General features: G+C 37.1%; 1 protein-coding gene across 1 annotated transcript; it reads right to left on the minus strand.

Annotated features, from left to right (window-relative positions):
* Nucleotides 1–5,032: 5,032 nt before the first annotated feature.
* On the minus strand, nt 5,033–13,219 carry LOC148596943 (collagen alpha-6(VI) chain-like). Its single transcript, XM_088564371.1, has 6 exons — nt 12,541–13,219; nt 11,757–11,808; nt 9,810–10,108; nt 6,768–7,062; nt 6,263–6,319; nt 5,033–5,263 (listed from the first exon to the last, which is right to left on the minus strand). Exons 1-6 carry the CDS (start codon nt 12,568–12,570, stop codon nt 5,127–5,129), a joined length of 870 nt encoding a protein of 289 aa, XP_088420497.1. The 5' UTR covers nt 12,571–13,219; the 3' UTR covers nt 5,033–5,126.
* Nucleotides 13,220–15,874: the final 2,655 nt, after the last annotated feature.

Here is a 15,874-nt window from a genome sequence, read left to right on the forward strand (position 1 = left end):
CGACTTCGGGAATTTGATAAAGAGATTGTTTTTCTCTGGGTACCCAGTCATGTTGGTATTCAGGGGAATTCAGTTGTAGACAGGGTTGCCAAAAAGGCATTAAATGAAATAATAAAGGACGTTAGTTTGCCATACACCGATTTTAAACCTTTAATAAGGAAATATATTTTAAAGATGTGGCAGGACCGTTGGGACGGTCTTGAACACAACAAACTCAATTCCATAAAACCCGATCTAGGCGTTCATCAATCCGGGTCGGGCAATCGCAAAGAGCAAGTGGTCATGACTAGATGCCGCATTGGACATTCTAGATTTACACATGGCCATTTGCTTGTTGGTGATCCTCCACCTGAGTGTATCCCATGTGATTGCCCTTTCTCTATCAAACATGTTCTTCTAGATTGTGTGGATTTTGCCAACACCAGGCAAAATTATTTTGACTGCGCCAATATGTTTGATTTGTTCAAGACTATTTCATCTGAAAACATCATCGATTTCTTGCGGGACATCAGTTTATTTAATAAAATCTAAATTGGATACCTTCCTTAATTTTTCAATATTTTAAATGTTTTATCGAATTTATGTTTCTATATGTATTTTATGTCTTAGGTTCACCTTTTATGTACCTTTTTATATGTAAATAGCTGCTTCTTTTTAATTTCATTATTTTATGAAGAGACTTTGATCTTAATTTTAATATTTTCCTTGCATTAAATGTTCTTGCCGTGATATGGCCCTGGTCGCCGAAACGGCAATAAACAGCAATAATCAATCAATCAATCAATCAATCTCTTGTAGATATTTTTCTGAGTGAAATTTTTCTGGCTGGTACTTGAACAGTTGTTGTTGTAATGTTGCCGTGTGGCCCAATTTTGTTTTGCTGTACAGCTTTTGGTGCAATTTTCACTCCAATATCATAGGTGTTGTCTTGGATTTTCTTTTTTAGAATTGTTTTTAAAAGTTTGATCGATCTTCTTGATGGGACAGGTAGTTTATGCATTTTTCTCTTTTTTGATTTTCTAATTCTTTGCTTATACTCTCTGCCATTTACTCGTAGGTGTCGGTTAAACTTGGAGATGTCAATTCCTTGATCATATGCATATTTTTTTAAGACATGACCTCCATTATTTACAGCTTTTCCATTACATGATACCTGGTATTGTTTGGCTAATTGGGACCAGTTGATCTGTTTTGATGCAGTTGTTTTTACATACTCTAAAAACTCATTTCTGTTAAACGTATAATTTTCAATTCTCCCAATATGAACTTTTGGTTTTTTTTTTACCTGCTTCTATTTTTGTTTGATGGGTCATGTTAAGTTTTTCAGCTTGTTCCCTACCTATAAAGCAGGAATTAATTCTGTCCCTTTCATATTGGGCAAAGGATTGCCCACTTCCCAAAAGATGGTCCAAGTCATTGTCATTTTCTTGCATTGATTCTTCAATTTGGTGTTTAGTTTGATGAATAATTTTCTGGACTTTTTTTTTGGCTTCTCTTGCAGTTTCTTTTGGTTGAAGGGACAAGGATTCTGCTACAGCATTTTTGAAATTAGTATCATACTTCCTTTCAACAATTCCCGTGCAGGTCCGGGTGTCAAAAGAATAGGCCTGCAGCAGCGCTAAGCTTGTCGTAAAAGGCGACTAAATAGTGTTCAGAACCCTAGCCGGCGGCTAGGGCGCTCTGCCCACAGAGCAACTTGGATGTGTGCCCGGACGTTAAACCCAACAAACGTTAAACGTTAATCATCTTCCTGACATTACTGTTCGACAAGCGCTTGTCGACATTGTATATTGAACTTATTAGTGTCAATACAAAGTTGATCGAAAAGTTCTGGTTAAGCAAGAGTTCTATTGCTCTGATCATCTAAGGTCGCATAGACGTTCATCACTTTTTCCGGAAAATTCCTCGGATAGAGACGAACCAGTACGGTTTTACCACACGACTTGCCACCAAAATCACTTAGTTTGTTTGTTGGGGTTTAACGTCCGAGCAGCAATATTTCAGCTATATTCAGACAATGAACATGAAATGGATGATAAAATGAACATGAAATGAAGAAAAAAAAGTGGGGTCACAGGGATAATAGAATCAACAAATTTTGATTGCCACTGGAAAAAGGGGGGATGGGTAAGATTGGGCAATTTAGCCTCCTGTGGCGGAGCGCGAAGATTCCTACTCCTATCGAATACCACAGCAGGGTTCTTTAACGTGCGAGGAACGTGGCATCTTTCCCAACACGGTGCACCACTATGGTTTGCGGTCAGGTTTTCCGTATTATAGCCTGACAACCCCAGCATGTAACACGCCAGGGGTACCCCATTCCACCACCTGGGGCACACACCCCAGTTGCTCTGTAGACGTACGCTTAGATGAAATGTTTTCGAACGAAGTTTGAGGATATGAGCGCTCCACGCCATCAGGAATTTCGGCTTTCTTGGGAAGATGCATTACCGTTACATGATTTTTACTGTCAAAATGATTACATTTGATTGTTGCTGTGCAGTTCCGTGAAATGTGTTTTGACGACTGACAACATTTAAAGCAAATTCTATGGTCTTTCAAAATTTGTCTGTTATCATCGTAACTTTTGGCCTTGAACACCCTACAAGTTGCAAAACTATGCTTTGATTTGTGTAAAGGACAAAGTTCAAATTCTCCGTTTTCCTTCTCTCCGACATTCGCATTAGTTGTACGATTGAATACCGTAGTTGCACTATGATGATTTCGACCGTTTGAAGTTTGTTTCTTGGAATACACATTGCCTGTATTATGAAAGTTAAATGCTGCGTCGTTTTTGATTGCACAAATTTCTCTGATGAAATTCATGAAGAACGAGAACGGCGGAAATGGAACATGATAGTCAGTTTTGTATCTAGATGCTAGATCCATTTCTCCTGGATTTTGTAAGGCAACTTTTCCCCGTGCAGGTCCGGGTGTTACAAGAATAGGCCTGCAGCAGCGCTAAGCTTGTCGTAAAAGGCGACTAAATAGTGCTCAGAACCCTAGCCGGGGGCTAGGGCGCTTTGCCCACAGAGCAACTGGGATGTGTGCCCCAGGTGGTGGAATGGGATACCCCTGGCGTGTTACATGCTGGGGTTGTAAGGATATATTACGGAAAGCCCCGTGCAGGTCCAGGTGTTAAAAGAATAGGCCTGCAACAGCTCTAAGCTTGTAAAAGGCGACTAAATAGTGCTCAGAACCCTGTCTGTTACATGTTGGGGTTGTCAGGCTATAATACGGAAAACCTGACCGCAAACCATAGTGGTGCACCGTGTTGGGAAAGATGCGACGTTCCTCGTACGTTAAAGAACCCTACTGTGGTATTCTCCCGGAGTAGGAACCATAGGGCTCCGCCACAGGAGGCTGAATTGCCCGACCCTACCCACCTCTCCCTATTTCCAGTGGCAATCAAAGTTTGTCGACCACATTGTCCTTGTGTCCCATCCCTTTTTCATTTCGTCATTGCCCCGTGCAGGTCCGGGTGTTAAAAGAATAGGCCTGCAGCAGCGCTAAGCTTGTCGTATAAGGCGACTAAATAGTGCTCAGAAACCTAGCCGGGGGCTAGGCGCTCTGCCCACAGAGCAACTGGGATGTGTGCCCCAGGTGGTGGAATGGGGTACCCCTGGCGTGTTACATGCTGGGGTTGTCAGGCTATAATACGGAAAACCTGACCGCAAACCATAGTGGTGCACCGTGTTGGGAAAGAAGCCACGTTCTTCGCACGTTAAAGAACCCTGCTGTGGTATTCGATAGGAGTAGGAACCTTTGCGCTCCGCCACAGGAGGGTAAATTGCCCGACCTTACCCATCTCCCCCTTTTTCCAGTGGTAATCAAAATTTGTCGACCCTATTATCCTTGTGACCCATCCTTTCTTTTTTTCATTTCATGTTCATTTTATCTTCCATTTCATGTTCATTGTCTGAATATAGCTGAAATATTGCTGCTCGGACGTTAAACCCCAACAAACAAACAAACAAAACATTTCGTCATTATTTCATGTTCGTTTTGTCATCACTTTCATGTTCATTGACTGAATATAGCTGAAATATTGCCACAGGAGGCTAAATTGCCCGACCTTACCCATCCCCCTTTTTCCAGTGGCAATAAAAATTTGTCGACCCTATTGTCGTTGTGACCCATCCTTTTTTTTCATTTCATGTTCATTGTCTGAATATAGCTGAAATATTGCTGCTCGGACGTTAAACCCCGACAATCAAATCAATTAATCAAATCATGTTTTGTTTGCACACATTTATGATATTTCACAGCATCACACTATGGTGAAAACTGTTTACTACAGGTATGAAAAGATAAACTCCCCATATGTCAAGGTTGGGTGCCCTCAATATATGATATTTTTGTAATGGTTGAGTACCCTCAAAACAGGTAAAAAATCATGCATTTAGAAATTTCTGACGAAAACAATTTATCCGTATAAGAAGTATAGGTATGGAGAATATGTCAAAGCGACAACAACCGCATCGGGAGGGAAATTTCAGCCCAAGTTCACCCATTGGTCTGCAGTGAATGACGAGGAGACCCATTTTAGAATTATGTTCATGTACACACACGTACACTCCTCGAGACGTTTAGGTTTGCCGCACGCACGACAACCAAGCCCACGCTAAACGCTCACCAAACACACGATAAACGAACGCTCCTAACGAACGAAGAAAAATAATATTGACATAAAATGAAGCCAGAAAAAAATTGAAAATAAAATTAATGGAATTATATAAATTTATAATAGCTACAAATATAAAAATAACAGTTAAATCAAGGAAATAAAGTACAAAAATAAACGAACGCTTCTATCGTGCGTTTATCGCGCGTTTAAAGGAACGCAAAACGATGTGTAAACGCACGATAAACGATGCACGAACGCTAAAATGGGAAACGTGAACGTCTCAAGGAGTGTAGCTGCTGACCTCACTTTATGCTCGCTGTTATTCTAGTAGTTGAGTAAAATGGATGTTATAATGGTATTAATAATGATAAACATTCTTCAGATAAGAGTGAAACTCAAATTAAACAGCAATTGTTTCTTTTTAGCTTTATTTTTAGTCTTAGTTTTTATTTTCCCAGCATGTAGGGAAATAATTGGTGGATGTGGTTTTGATCCCCTGTCAATGCTTGATGCGGAGAGCTTGTGGAATCACATCGCTTCTTATTAGGTCCTTTCCATCCAAATTGTTTTTGCTTCCAGAATAAAGAGATCTACTATTGAGTGTTGATGGATACAGTATAGGCACCAGAATATAACCTAAAAAAGTGAAAGTCATGTTTCATACGAGCTTTAATTAACGTAACGTTATATCGACGGAATTATTTTGGTATTCATGGCATTCATCTTAACTTTCCTCCGTTAGAATATTTAACGATTCAGAGGAATATTAATGATAAGGTTGTTGAGGATGTTATTTTCATTCTCTACGCTTTGAAAAGTGGAGTTTCTCCATATAAAAAATAAGAGCACAGGGCGAATCCATATATTTTGAAAAAGGGCCCGGGCTGCAGGCTATTTTTTTCTTTTATTTTTGCAAAATTTTGCACGAGTTCAACAATATATTTTTATTCAACAAAGAAGAGGGTCTCGACCCCGTATCCCCTTGGATCAACCCCTCGGGGTATTGTATGTGAAGTACTATAATTGTTTTAATATGTACATACGGTTATTTTAGAGAATAAATAACGGAAACTCTATTTTATCACTGTTTTACCACTGGCCATTTAAGTCGCATTGTTTTATATAACGACGTATTAAATAACGACTTAAATGGCTAACCCGTGGTAAAACAATGATAAAATGGCTAATCCGTGGTAAAACAATGATAAATGGCTAACCCGTGGTAAAACAATGATAAAATGGAGTTTTCGTGGCTAGTTTCTTCATATTATTGAATAGACTGCTCCTGTGTGTTGCACGAAATGTTAGTAATGCGTTATAACTTTTTTAACATGACTGTGCTTAAAGAGCTTTTAAGCATTTCATATCAGTTTGATTATTTCTATATATTATAAATATGTATCAGTAATTAATGGTACAGCCGACATAGACCACATCTGAAAAGTTAAAAATTGCACTGATGCATGGTCTTCCAATGATAGCAGTCGATCTGCTTGATTGTTAAAGATGTAATCTTCTAGCACAGATCCTGGACGTGTTTGATTTTTCTATTCAGCTTGATTCTATAGAAAAAAAGTCTTCTTTAATAACATATAATCTGTTTGAAATCTGCATTAAATGTACATTTGTACCTACCGTAAGGCACGATAATGTTTTGGTGTTTGCATGACTTCTCTTTTGGATTTTCTAATTCTGAAATAAATTGTGATATTTTACTTTTTATCAGTAGAAAAAAGTCGCATAGGCACAAATGAAATCATCTGATTATTCTGTGTTACTAGATATTTAAGGAGGTAGGTCTTGGGTAAGGGACACAACTCTTACCAATCATGTGAACGTTGTATTCATCAATCTCAAGTTAGCATACATGTAAAAGTAATTTGGACTGATTTCAGTCTGTTTCAAATGAAAATTTGTTTGGATTTTATGAAATTGAATATGATACAACATATCACTGATTTCAAGAGTTATGTCCCTTACCGTAGGTCTACCTCCTTATAGCAATGATATTATCGTTATACGATTGGATCAAAGCCGTGTTCTGTTTAATAATTTATATTCAGCCTTTGAATAGAAATGGAAAAATAAAATAACAATATAATTGTTGTTCTAGTGACATTTTGCGCTCGAAACTACATACCGGCAACTTGACACGCGTCCGCAACTATTTTATCATTGATCGTCAGAAGTTGTGTAAAATCTGTGACGTTGAACACATATTCTGGTTTTGAGGCTATTGCGTGTAATTCCGGTATCAAAACATTCGGACCAACTCCAATGGAAAATATTGTGACGCCCATGGCCTTCAGGGCTGATGCTTGAGGTCGGGGCATAGTACCTAAATTGTGTTTTCCGTCTGTCAACAATATTAGAAATTTACTGGCACAGGGGCGTCCTCCTCCATGCTTTGCTTTAAAACTATGGTCTTTGATGAACTATGGAATAAAATAATAATTGTAGTATAACATAAAAAAGCTTATGACGTCATTTTGGGTACATTATGTGTTCTTGCTCTGTGATTTGTAAATTAGACTTAGGGTTCAATTATCGAAATGGGATACGTTAAGTTTTGTTAAAGGCTCAACAGGCCTGTATTGACGATGAACAGAAATTCATATCGAATAAAAGTACTCTGACTATAATGTTTCAGGGGTGGAATGTAAAGTAGCACTCCAGCTAAGAATCATGCAAAATGTGATTCATGGGTAGAAAGCCTACATATTTTTGTTTGAATTGGCCTAGTAAACAGACAATAACATTAAGTTTTTCATATAACCCGTGTTCTTAGGAGATAAAAAATATAAAGAACGCGCTGTAGGTGTTAAAATAAAGGGAGATCACTCTGTGAATGACACTCAAATACAATAGAATCCATTGGATTTTCAGTGTTGATTATCTCCTATGAGCAGGCAGATCTGAATGAATAATTACTCATTTCATAATATAGACCCATAATAAAAATATTATTTGTATATAAGAAGTACTCAAAACCAAAACTATCGAAAAAGGCAGCCAAATCCATCACCGTGGGTTTCAACCATATGCAATGCAGGGAATGAAGCCTCAGTGTTTTACGTATTTTTAAATTTGGAATACTGCAAGATTTCATAAATAGGGTCAGGTCCACCACCAGAAGTATCGAGTCAGTGTTTCTTAAATACAAAAAAAATACCAGTTTTATAAATTGTAAATTTCGTACACGTGTGTCAATGAGTAACCTCTCATCAGCAGCATTAAAATCAAATAAGTAGGAAGATCATAATCAAAATATTAGTTGTATACAAGAATTACTTAAAACCATGACTATCGGAAAACAAATCCATCACCGAGCGGTTCTACCATATGCAATGCAAGTAATGAAGCTTCAATGTTTTACAATGAAAATGCAAGAATCTTTAAACCACAGCACATTACGATGTCACAGGTATTTATTTTTTATTTCTGAAATGCATCAACTGACTGAGTACCAAAGTATATAATTCTCTTGATTTATACTGTAATTATTCTTATACATGCTTATATTTATCATTTGTACCCTCTTACCCTTAGAAACCCAAATGCAGTGTGCTAGCTAGCTTTGTAACATAAATACACTTTGTGCTAATACGTGTTGTTAACTAACTAACCATTAAATAAAATCCGAGCGAAACCAAGAAATGACCACGATTGGAGCAACAACCAACGATCAAAAGTTGAGAAACAAAGTCAAATATAGGAAAACAGACATTACAACATGAAACAGAAACAAACCAAACAGGAACTAAAATATATAAGCAACACAAACTGCATCAACATCTTTGGAGTGTGAACCAGGCGCCAAAATATATGGTCAGACCCTATATCTTAGTGTAAGCTATGGCAGCCATGTTTCTTTCATCTGTCCAATATACAATGAGAAAACTATGTACCAAATATGCCATAGATCACTCCTACAAAGGATCAACCAAACTTTTCAGCTGTTGTAGAGGAGATAAGTTTTTTAATCCAAAAGCTCACAAAGCATTTGGGCAGGTGAGCTAGCAAGTGCATATTTTAGCACAATGAAATTCTAAATTCAGAATATGTCTTCTTTTTTTCTCGTAAATACATGAAGTTCCATAAAATGTCATTCAGTAGTTTCAGCGAAGATGCACTGACAAGCTAACTCATGAGGATTTTTGACAAATTTCTATCTTCCAAAGGGGCGTAACCCATGTAGTCCTTACTACAAAGCAAGTTTCTTTAAAATGGGCTCTGTATTGAAACCAAGAATGAGTAAGATAGGAACAACAACCAAAGAACGAAGGTCGAGGGTCGAAGACTAACATGGAACAAACGCTTCGTTTATGTTTCAGTAAAGGAATCTAAATGACTGTCATTACGCTGGTTATTTTTAAGTGTGCTCCACGGGCATTGATATTATTTCAAATAGGGTTTGTAAGTCTCGTCACGTGACTCCGTGCTTTCACGCGAATTGGTCATAGTCTACCATTCAAATACATGGACATTTGTCATTTTCCTAGCGTTGGGTGTCGGCATAAGAAAGCAAGACATATTTTTCGTCTCAAATACCAATAAAATGACAAATATATATTTCCACATGAAAAAAGTGTTAACCAATAGAGTGAAATAAATATAATATTTTGCATTGCAGTACAGCGTTTTGGACCCCGGAAGTAACAATAATATGCAGACCGGTCTTTGGGTTGCAATATGTTCTACATCAGATTTTCCAGTAAGGAAAATGGATCTAGAACGGGACTTAGACTCTATAGACCGAAAAACAAGTACTATTTAAAAATACAGATAGCCGACGCAGTAAAATTTTCTACATTTCATTCAGGAAATAATACATGGCATGCCATTTTAATCTTCGATACAGATTTTTCGAACACAACTAAGTAATCAGTGTGTTTAGCCAATCGGGAAACAGAACTGAGATCAGGTGACTTGCATTTCCATGGAAGAGCGTCTATAAGGTTAAAGGTAAAAAGCGAAACTAAACCGACTGCTTCGGAAAAATAGCAGTAATTCCTTATAATCTAATTTAAGAAGCAATTTCAACCAGTAAATCATTCTAAGATTTTATGTCGTTACAATTACAATAAAAAATTTGGTCTATGAGATGATGGACGGGATTTTTTATCCAATCAGAAAGCGTATGTGTGTTACTTCTGAAACTAAATTATTAAATTTGACCTACTTTTAATCCTTCACCGATTGCGGTGGCACTTCCTTTAAGTTCCGGAAATGTCAGTATGGAATGAACGATATCCTTCTCGTCGGTAAAATTATTCAGATAAAAATGGTTCCGAATGGAATGGGCAACCAGTACGACAGACACCTGCACTCCCGAGGGAGGTCCAAATGACGTGAATGATTTGATCGCGTGAACCATGAATTGTTTCATCTTTGCATATCCATGGGGGTCTGCCACGGGGATGCTCGATGAGTCATCAAATAAGAACACAATATCCGCACATATACCACACCCTTGCTTTTCTGTGGAAAATACATGTAAATAGTTTCTAGTACGAATCAATTTTTTTCCATTATACATGTAATTATTCAACATAGAATGTTTTGACCACGTCAAGAAATGAAACTTACTACCAGTTTTAGTGGAGTCCGAGTTGCCCATTTACTTTTTTTACTTTGTATGTATTATTTTAGTAACTTTATGTTCTTTGTTGTGTTTTTCTGTTTCCCATGTCTGGTCTTTGTCCCTGGATAACATTCTTTGGATTTCCGAAGGAATCTTGGTTCTCTTGATTACTCTTTCAGGTAATGATTGGCGCTCGAGATTAAGTGTTTTTAAACTGGTAATTACACACACAGCTACCTATCATATAAATACTGTCTTTAAATTTAATATATAGTATTTTTTAAAATTATTTCTTGTTCCTTATGCTTTCGTGTAAAATATACACCAAATAAAGCAAAAAAAAACACTGACATTATAATGTGTGTAAATCGTTTGTTTGTTTGTTTGTTTGTTGGGGTTTAACGTCCGAGCAGCAATATTTCAGCTATATTCAGACGATGAACATGAAATTGATGACAAAATGAACATGAAATGATGATAAAATGAAAAAAAAAGGGATGGGACACAAGGACAATAAGGGGTCGACAAATTTTGATTGCCACTGGAAATAGGGAGAGGTGGGTAGGGTCGGGCAATTTAGCCTCCTGTGGCGGAGCCCTACGGTTCCTACTCCGGGAGAATACCACAGTAGGGTTTTTTTTTAACGTGCAAGGAACTTGGCATCTTTCCCAACACGGTGCACCGCTATGGTTTGCGATCAGGTTTTCCGTATTATAGCCTGACAACCCCAGCATGTAACACGCCAGGGGTACCCCATTCCACCACCTGGGGCACACATCCCAGTTGCTCTGTGGGCAGAGCGCCCTAGCCCCCGGCTAGGGTTCTGAGCACAATTTAGTCGCCTTTTACGACAAGCTTAGCGCTGCTGCAGGCCTATTCTTTTAACACCCGGACCTGCACGGGGCGTGTGTAAATCGTGCTACATTCATAGTATCTTTAACATTTGTAAAACGATCTTCTACGCTAGTACAACCTAAACCACTATAATTAAAAACATACATCTCATTTAGACGATAAGTGGTTAGAGGAGTTCGTTTTTCTTCTTTTCGTTGTTTGTATTCCTAGCCGAGTTTCACCAAATACTTTAAAATTTGATATTCACTGCTTCGCTGTCCAGTGTTTAAGCAAATATAGTGATAATTGGTTGGCTTAGGGTCAGAATAATGGGATGGTTTTGGTACGTGCGGTTTGTTGCGTCTGTTGCCATAGGACATTATATCATAATCAATCAATCTATCGTTTGATTCAATATTCTGACCTGATAAACATTGACTCCATATAATTAGAATAATAAATATTAAACATCGTACGAATTCAACAGCAGGTGCAGATTCATAGGGAGCGGACCCGACGTACACAACCTAAAATCTGAAAAGTCTTTAAATGCTATTTTTGCATTAAATCGTCATATATTGATAACCCTACCTTCAATTGTATTTTCTTGCCTCTCTTTGTTGAGGGCGTTAATAATTCTCTAACCTACCTCAAATTGTGGACACGCCCCTGGATTGTTCTATTTTTCGATATAGCTGGATTGGTACGTACCGTTCGATTTGAAATTGTACGGCAGTGCAAGAACAGCTCCTATAACTAGAATCTGAAAATATGAATCAATGTGAATGAATGGAACCATTAAAATAAGAACGGATACTGATACTGTAAATGTAATCATTTTTGCTATTTTTGCGGTGAACGGAAAACCGCGAAATGGGTCTTGCAACGCTATATAACGCTAACAGTTTTTTCGCTAACATCGAAAATTGATATATGAATATCCAAGTCGTCATGTTTATCTTATCTGACGTCGTGGTTTTCAATTGTGCTACTATCGGAACTACTCGACATTTTTGCTAAAATATGAAACGATAAATTCTAAGTAGTAGTAGAAGTTAATTAATATCGGCAAAATACCCATAATAATAACAGATGATGGTTTAGAAAACAACAGACCATTTAGTGGTAAGTTGGTGAGCATGCTCAATATACACTTCCGCTAGGTAGGGCTCGGGTAAAACAAAGATTTTTTCTCGATCGCAGAAATGTATATTGAGCATGCTCTATGCATGCTTATTGACTATCAACAGTTATCACAAAAGGGTTTATTAGTTACACCAATTAATTAAGTTCTTTATTCTTGAGTTTACAAATTATAAGACAAAATTTACGCGTGTTTATAATATATTTATATTATGACACAACTGACGCCATCTTTTTTCTTTTCTTCCTTTTGTATTGTATCAAGTATAAGATTGACGCTCTTACTCATTCACTACTACATATTTCATGTATATAACAGTGATAATGTTATGATGAATAATTTGCAACTTACATAACTTAGTGCTGAGATCGAGGTGTACATATTGTCCTACGAAACGTGGAACTACAAAAGAACACTCGTCTTCATAAGAAGTACTTACATATGCAATGACTTGTGCGAGTTACGCCCCCTTTCTTGTTGCTGACCGCTAATAAACATTTGTCTACCTTAAAACTCTTTGTTGACATGTACTTAGCTCATCGGTCTGTTAAAATTATAATCTAAGCTCGGATTTATCGTAAATATTAACAAACTTCAATGGGAATTGTAGTAAACATGTTACATGATATTGGTTTACTCGTAAAAATGAACTCTTGAAATCCGATTAGGGTAAATTACGAACTTTACAAATGCTCTTCGAAATACGCACCAACTATCTGTGAAGGTTAAATGAGATAAGTTTGACCTTCAAATGTTTTATAGCCTATTCATATGTGGTCTTATAGTGAATGGGCCTCATAGGAATACACTGGACTCTCTTGCGCAATTTACGAGACTATTTGAAAATTACCGCAAAGTACATGTATAAAATGTTCAGCGGAAAGAGGGACAAGTGCTTACATTTGAGTAGACTACTTTAGTTTTGACAGTTGGTTAACTTTCAATTTGTCAGAAAGGCATCAAAACGTAAGATAATTTTATTAAACATCGTACCTATTTGGTTTTCATAAAACTATTTCTTTCTAGAGACATGACCTACGTTGAAGTATATGAAGTTTTTATTATTTTCACAGAAAACTGTCACCCCTATACAAATTATCAAGCTCCGTGCAGGTCCGGGTGTTAAAAGAATAGGCCTGCAGCAGCGCTAAGCTTGTCGTATAAGGCGACTAAATAGTGCTCAGAAACCTAGCCGGGGGCTAGGCGCTCTGCCCACAGAGCAACTGGGATGTGTGCCCCAGGTGGTGGAATGGGGTACCCCTGGCATGTTATATGCTGGGGTTGTCAGGCTATAATACGGAAAACCTGACCGCAAACCATAGTGGTGCCCCGTGTTGGGAAAGATGCCACGTTCCTCGCACGTTAAAGAACCCTGCTGTGGTATTCGATAGGAGTAGGAACCTTTGCGCTCCGCCACAGGAGGCTAAATTGCCCGACCTTACCCACCCCCCCCCCCCTTTTTCCGGTGGCAATCGAAATTTGTCGACCCTATTATCCTTGTGTCCCATCCTTTTTTTTCATTTCATGTTCATCTTATCATCCATTTCATATTCATCGTCTGAATATAGCTGAAATATTGCTGCTCGGACGTTAAACCCCAACAAAGAAACAAATTATCAAAATTAAAACAAAATGTGATATTTTCAATCAACTTTTGAACCATCGCTAAATCTAATATGTCTTATTGTGTCCAGTTAAAATGCAGTTTATTTGTTTATTTCATGGCAAAATTTGTCACCAAAAAAAATTTCGGATGTTTCTGGATTTTCTTTTTTTTTTTCAATTTAATTGGAATCTTTATTAGCCAATAAAAAGGGGTCAAAATTAGCACGGGGGGGGGGTGGTGGGCTTGAGCCTGTGAGGTTTTCTTATTCTGATACTAACATTCTCCAAATGTCTCAATTCCTCCCTGTTATTATGATTTACTTCTGAAAAATGACGCATCTGTGGCATTTCTTAAATATTTTTTTACTGAAATATCGTTTTTTTATACGACCGCAGAAAAATGCGGTCGTATATCGTCGTCCGCAGAAACTTGAGTATTGGTTGATTTTATAAAATTTTAAAACATGGTTACAAACCACAAAAGCAAGGTTGGTATTGATTTTGCAGGTTATAGCCCAACAATATTATAATTAGGGGCCAGAAGGGGGCCCAAAACAAGCATGCCATAGAATTCAACTATACAATCCCAGTAAAAGTTTAGTAATGTTTATGATATAGTACCACAATGGTCAGACCTGGATAGATTTTGAGGGTAAAAACAAACTTTAAAAATTAGGAACCAAAAAGGGAGTCAGAAGTATGCATTTTTTTCCGGATGTCCGAATGATAACTTGACTTTTATTTATTTTTGGTCCTATTTCGAAATATTTTATTGGATACCTTATGAAAATCCGTGCCTGCGTTTTTCTATCAGATTTCAGATACCTCTTGCCGTTTATTTTTAGTTATAAGGGGTCACGGGGCCACACGCTAATAATTTATCTTTTTTTTAAAAAAAAGTTTTGGTCCGATTTTGATTTTTTCGATGAAATTCCAAATATCAGTAAGGATTTCGAGTTACATGTACAAGGGGTCAAAGGGGCCAACCTCAAAACATGGCCTTTAATTTTTAGTCTGATGTTGAAAATGTTCACACTCAAACAAAGTGTTGTGTATTTGGTTGTTAGTTCATTATAAAGGGTAGATTGTGACTGTGGTCTTACATGTACGTCATATGGCAGGTTTTAAATTCAATTCCTCGTTTGTATCCGTCACACTCGCTGAGTCGTAGTTTCAGTGTGCTAGATCACAAAGCCGCATTGTTCGAGCCAACCAGTTTCTGTAACACGAAAACGAATGTTTTTTTTCAAAGGAGTTTCACAAAATAGATGTATACATGTACACATTCCAACAGATTCTTTTAATTGGTACAAACGTTCTTGAGTTATTTTGCGAAAACTGGAAACACCACTTTTTTATTAGTAAAGTATTGTAACTCTTGTACAATCTAGTAGAGTTTTTCAATGATCCAATAATAATAATAATTATAATAATAATAATAACAGCGTTGACCAACAGGACGCCGACATGAACAATTACAACGCAATTGTTTAGGTCCCATATAAACCTTTTAGTTAGATTGCTCACAATTTCTGTAATAGAGAGAGTCACAACTAGTATTTAAGTACCAGTCCACATAAAATTCAGACACTACCAATGGTATAGTGATTCATGGTCAAGAAAAAACGATGCATTTTTTGTCTACGTATGCTATACTTTCACATAACAACAACCTTTTCTGTATTCAGATTTACACTTTTGAGAAAATTATACATTTATATCCCATTATAAGCAACCAAAGGAGCCAAGTCAAGAACGATAACTCTTGCAAAGTACAAATTTCATGTACTATCTATATAATTTTGCAAAAGCGCATTAACCAAATGAAAAACTAAGACTTGTTACGTAATCAGTTACTGTTTATGAACAAGAAATAAAACTGAATTTGGTGGGTTTTGACTTGCATGAATCACCTTCTCTCTAATTTTTAGAAAGACCCAAATTTAATAACTACAAAACTAGATTAATGTTAGTATGGAGTAAAGGAAAGGCGTACCGGACGTATATCCCCTTTCAAAAATTGGGGTTTTTTTTTCATGAAGTGTTGAATTTAACATGTTCTAACCCAAATAAAATGTAT

This window comes from Perna viridis, chromosome 15 (assembly GCF_037379345.1).
Source record: "Perna viridis isolate PV_CMFRI_1.1 ecotype Kerala chromosome 15, ASM3737934v1, whole genome shotgun sequence".
Lineage (NCBI taxonomy): Eukaryota > Metazoa > Mollusca > Bivalvia > Mytilida > Mytilidae > Perna > Perna viridis.